The following is a 2,133-nucleotide window of genomic DNA, read 5'->3' as shown; positions in this document are numbered from 1 at the left end:
CGCTTGTCGACGCGACACTATGGGAAACGTTGGCCCAGTTGCGCGTGGCGCCTGTGTTCAAAATTGTAAGCGAATTCTTTCAGGAGGTGATTTGTTTTCACGAGCCGTCGATTTTGTCGAAATGGTTTTTTCTGCGGCGCAGCAAGGGATTGTTAAATTTGAGAGAAAGGCACTGTAAACTCTCGTCTTTGTCTGAGAAAGGCTGCCAGTCGCGCGCTATTCTTGTCGTGCTCGCGTCTGAATAAATTCCGACGCCGAAACGCTTTTTCTGTGGTTCTGCGGCGCACAAGCGCACCGTCGTCGAGCCTACGTCAACAAGGAAGAGGGGGGGGGGGAGGCGGTCCCAAACACGGCGAATAGATAGATGTTTAACACTAAACACGCCGGCCCAGCAATCAATGTTAAGGGGAGTCGTCTCTCTCCTTTTCCTTCCCTCACGGTTCCTGCCGCGCGGCCGCCTTCGGTAGCGCCACGCTCCGCCCCGCCCCGCCACGCCACGCCCGGCCACGCTCTGCATCGCGCGGCTTATAGCATCGGGGCAGGCAAGGCTGGTTGGCAGGCGGCGGGCGCGGCTCGACCAGGCTGGTTGGCTGGAATTATTCAAAGCACATCACCCCAGCACTGTGCTCTCAGCCCGTGCACCCCTGCCGCCGCGCCCCGCCCCGCCCTGTAGGACGCCCCGCGCGCTGCCCAGTTAAATTTTCATCTCCCCACGGTGAATTTTGTGGATTCGAGGCCGGGCGGGAAGGCGGAGCTGGCAGGCGGGTGGGGGCGAGCCCGGCGGCCAGGCCGAGCAGGCAGCGTGGAGGACAGCGTCCTTTATGCATGGGATCAGTAATTTGTTTTCGTCAGGACCTCATCGTGAGGTCGGCATTAAGTCTGAACGGGCTGGTGCTGTTGCCAAGAGACTACCATCCACTCTCTCTTACTGCGCCTGGCCTCCTCTTCTCCCCTCCCTCTCTTTCTTTCTCTCCCCTGTCTCACTATCTCTCTCCGGCCCCCGCCCTTCTACTCGAACGCCGCCGCGCCACCGCGTGGATCGGAAAGCACGGCAACCTCCCTTACCCAACTCACTTCCCGATTCTTCTCACGAGAAGGGTGGGTGGCCGCCCGGGAGAAGGACCTTCTCGTTCTGCCACTCTCCTTACACCTCTCTAGTCTCTCCCTCTCCCCCCCCTCTCCCTTCCCCTCTCCCTCTCTCTTCCTCCCCTTTTAGCCCCCCTCTTTTCTCCTACTGTACTGAAAAAAGCGCCCTCAAAATATCCTGGGCCTATCTCGTTGTCAAGTTAGTTAGCGCTCAGTTCCTGGATTAGGCCTCCCTGGCCTGGGAGGGGCTGCACCATCGTTGTTACTCCCCGCCCTAGCCACCCCACCCTTGCACTTTTACTCACCCTGTCTCTGTTGTTTTTGTTGCAGGCTCCGCCCCATGTGAGAGCCGAGGTGTCCCTGGGTGTTCCTCGGGTGTTCTGCACTGGGAACACCACCGCGATATGTGGGAATGAGGCACCGCCATAGAATGGGCCACCGTAGGACGGCGACCTCCTCCTCGGGGTCGTCGTCGTCCTCCTCGTCCTCTGGGTCGTCATCGTCGTCCTCATCGTCGTCGGCCTCGTCCTGGCACGGCCCGCTGGCCGCGTACGCGGGCGTGGCCACGCTCGCCCTGGGCTGCTACGCCAACGGCCTCCACGGCGAGTTCGTGCACGATGACGTCCCCGCCGTGGTGCGCAACCGGGACGTGCTCGGGCTCACGCCGCTCCACGGCCTCCTCGCCAACGACTTCTGGGGCACCAGCATGGCGGACCCGCACTCGCACAAGAGCTACCGGCCCCTCACCGTGCTGACCTTCAGGTGAGTCGCGTTTGCTGAGCCTGGGCCGGCCCTGGGCCCCGGCTATGGCGTTACGCTGATGAAGTGCTTCCTTTCGGCAGCCGGCCTCCCTCCTCCCCCTGCAGCGCCCCACCCTTACGCCGCCGTCCCCAAGGAGTAGCTGCGGCCGAGCGGCGGCGGGGAGTCAAACCGGGGAGTTGGGAAATTTGGCACAGTGCTGCGCTCTCTGAGGTCAACGGCCATACCCCAAAGCGGGCCCGCGGGGAGGGAGCGGGGGTCAGCGGGTAGCGAGAGGGGAGGGGGTGG

At 62.5% G+C, this 2,133-nt stretch overlaps 1 protein-coding gene across 1 annotated transcript in view; it reads left to right on the top strand.

Moving 5' to 3' along the window:
* LOC113202677 (protein O-mannosyl-transferase TMTC1-like) overlaps positions 1-2,133 on the top strand; it is a 195,877-nt gene that overhangs the window by 29,644 nt on the left and 164,100 nt on the right. The window contains exon 2 of the mRNA XM_052267980.1: positions 1,417-1,848. Coding sequence (XP_052123940.1) covers positions 1,499-1,848 — 350 coding nt within the window. The 5' untranslated portion in view covers positions 1,417-1,498. The remainder of the gene's footprint in view (positions 1-1,416; positions 1,849-2,133) is intronic.

The sequence above is a fragment of the Frankliniella occidentalis genome, unplaced genomic scaffold (assembly GCF_000697945.3).
Source record: "Frankliniella occidentalis isolate FOCC.00 unplaced genomic scaffold, Focc_3.1 Scaffold1, whole genome shotgun sequence".
Lineage (NCBI taxonomy): Eukaryota > Metazoa > Arthropoda > Insecta > Thysanoptera > Thripidae > Frankliniella > Frankliniella occidentalis.
Note: the sequence above shows the minus strand (reverse complement) of the source record. Positions and strands in the feature narration are given on the sequence as shown.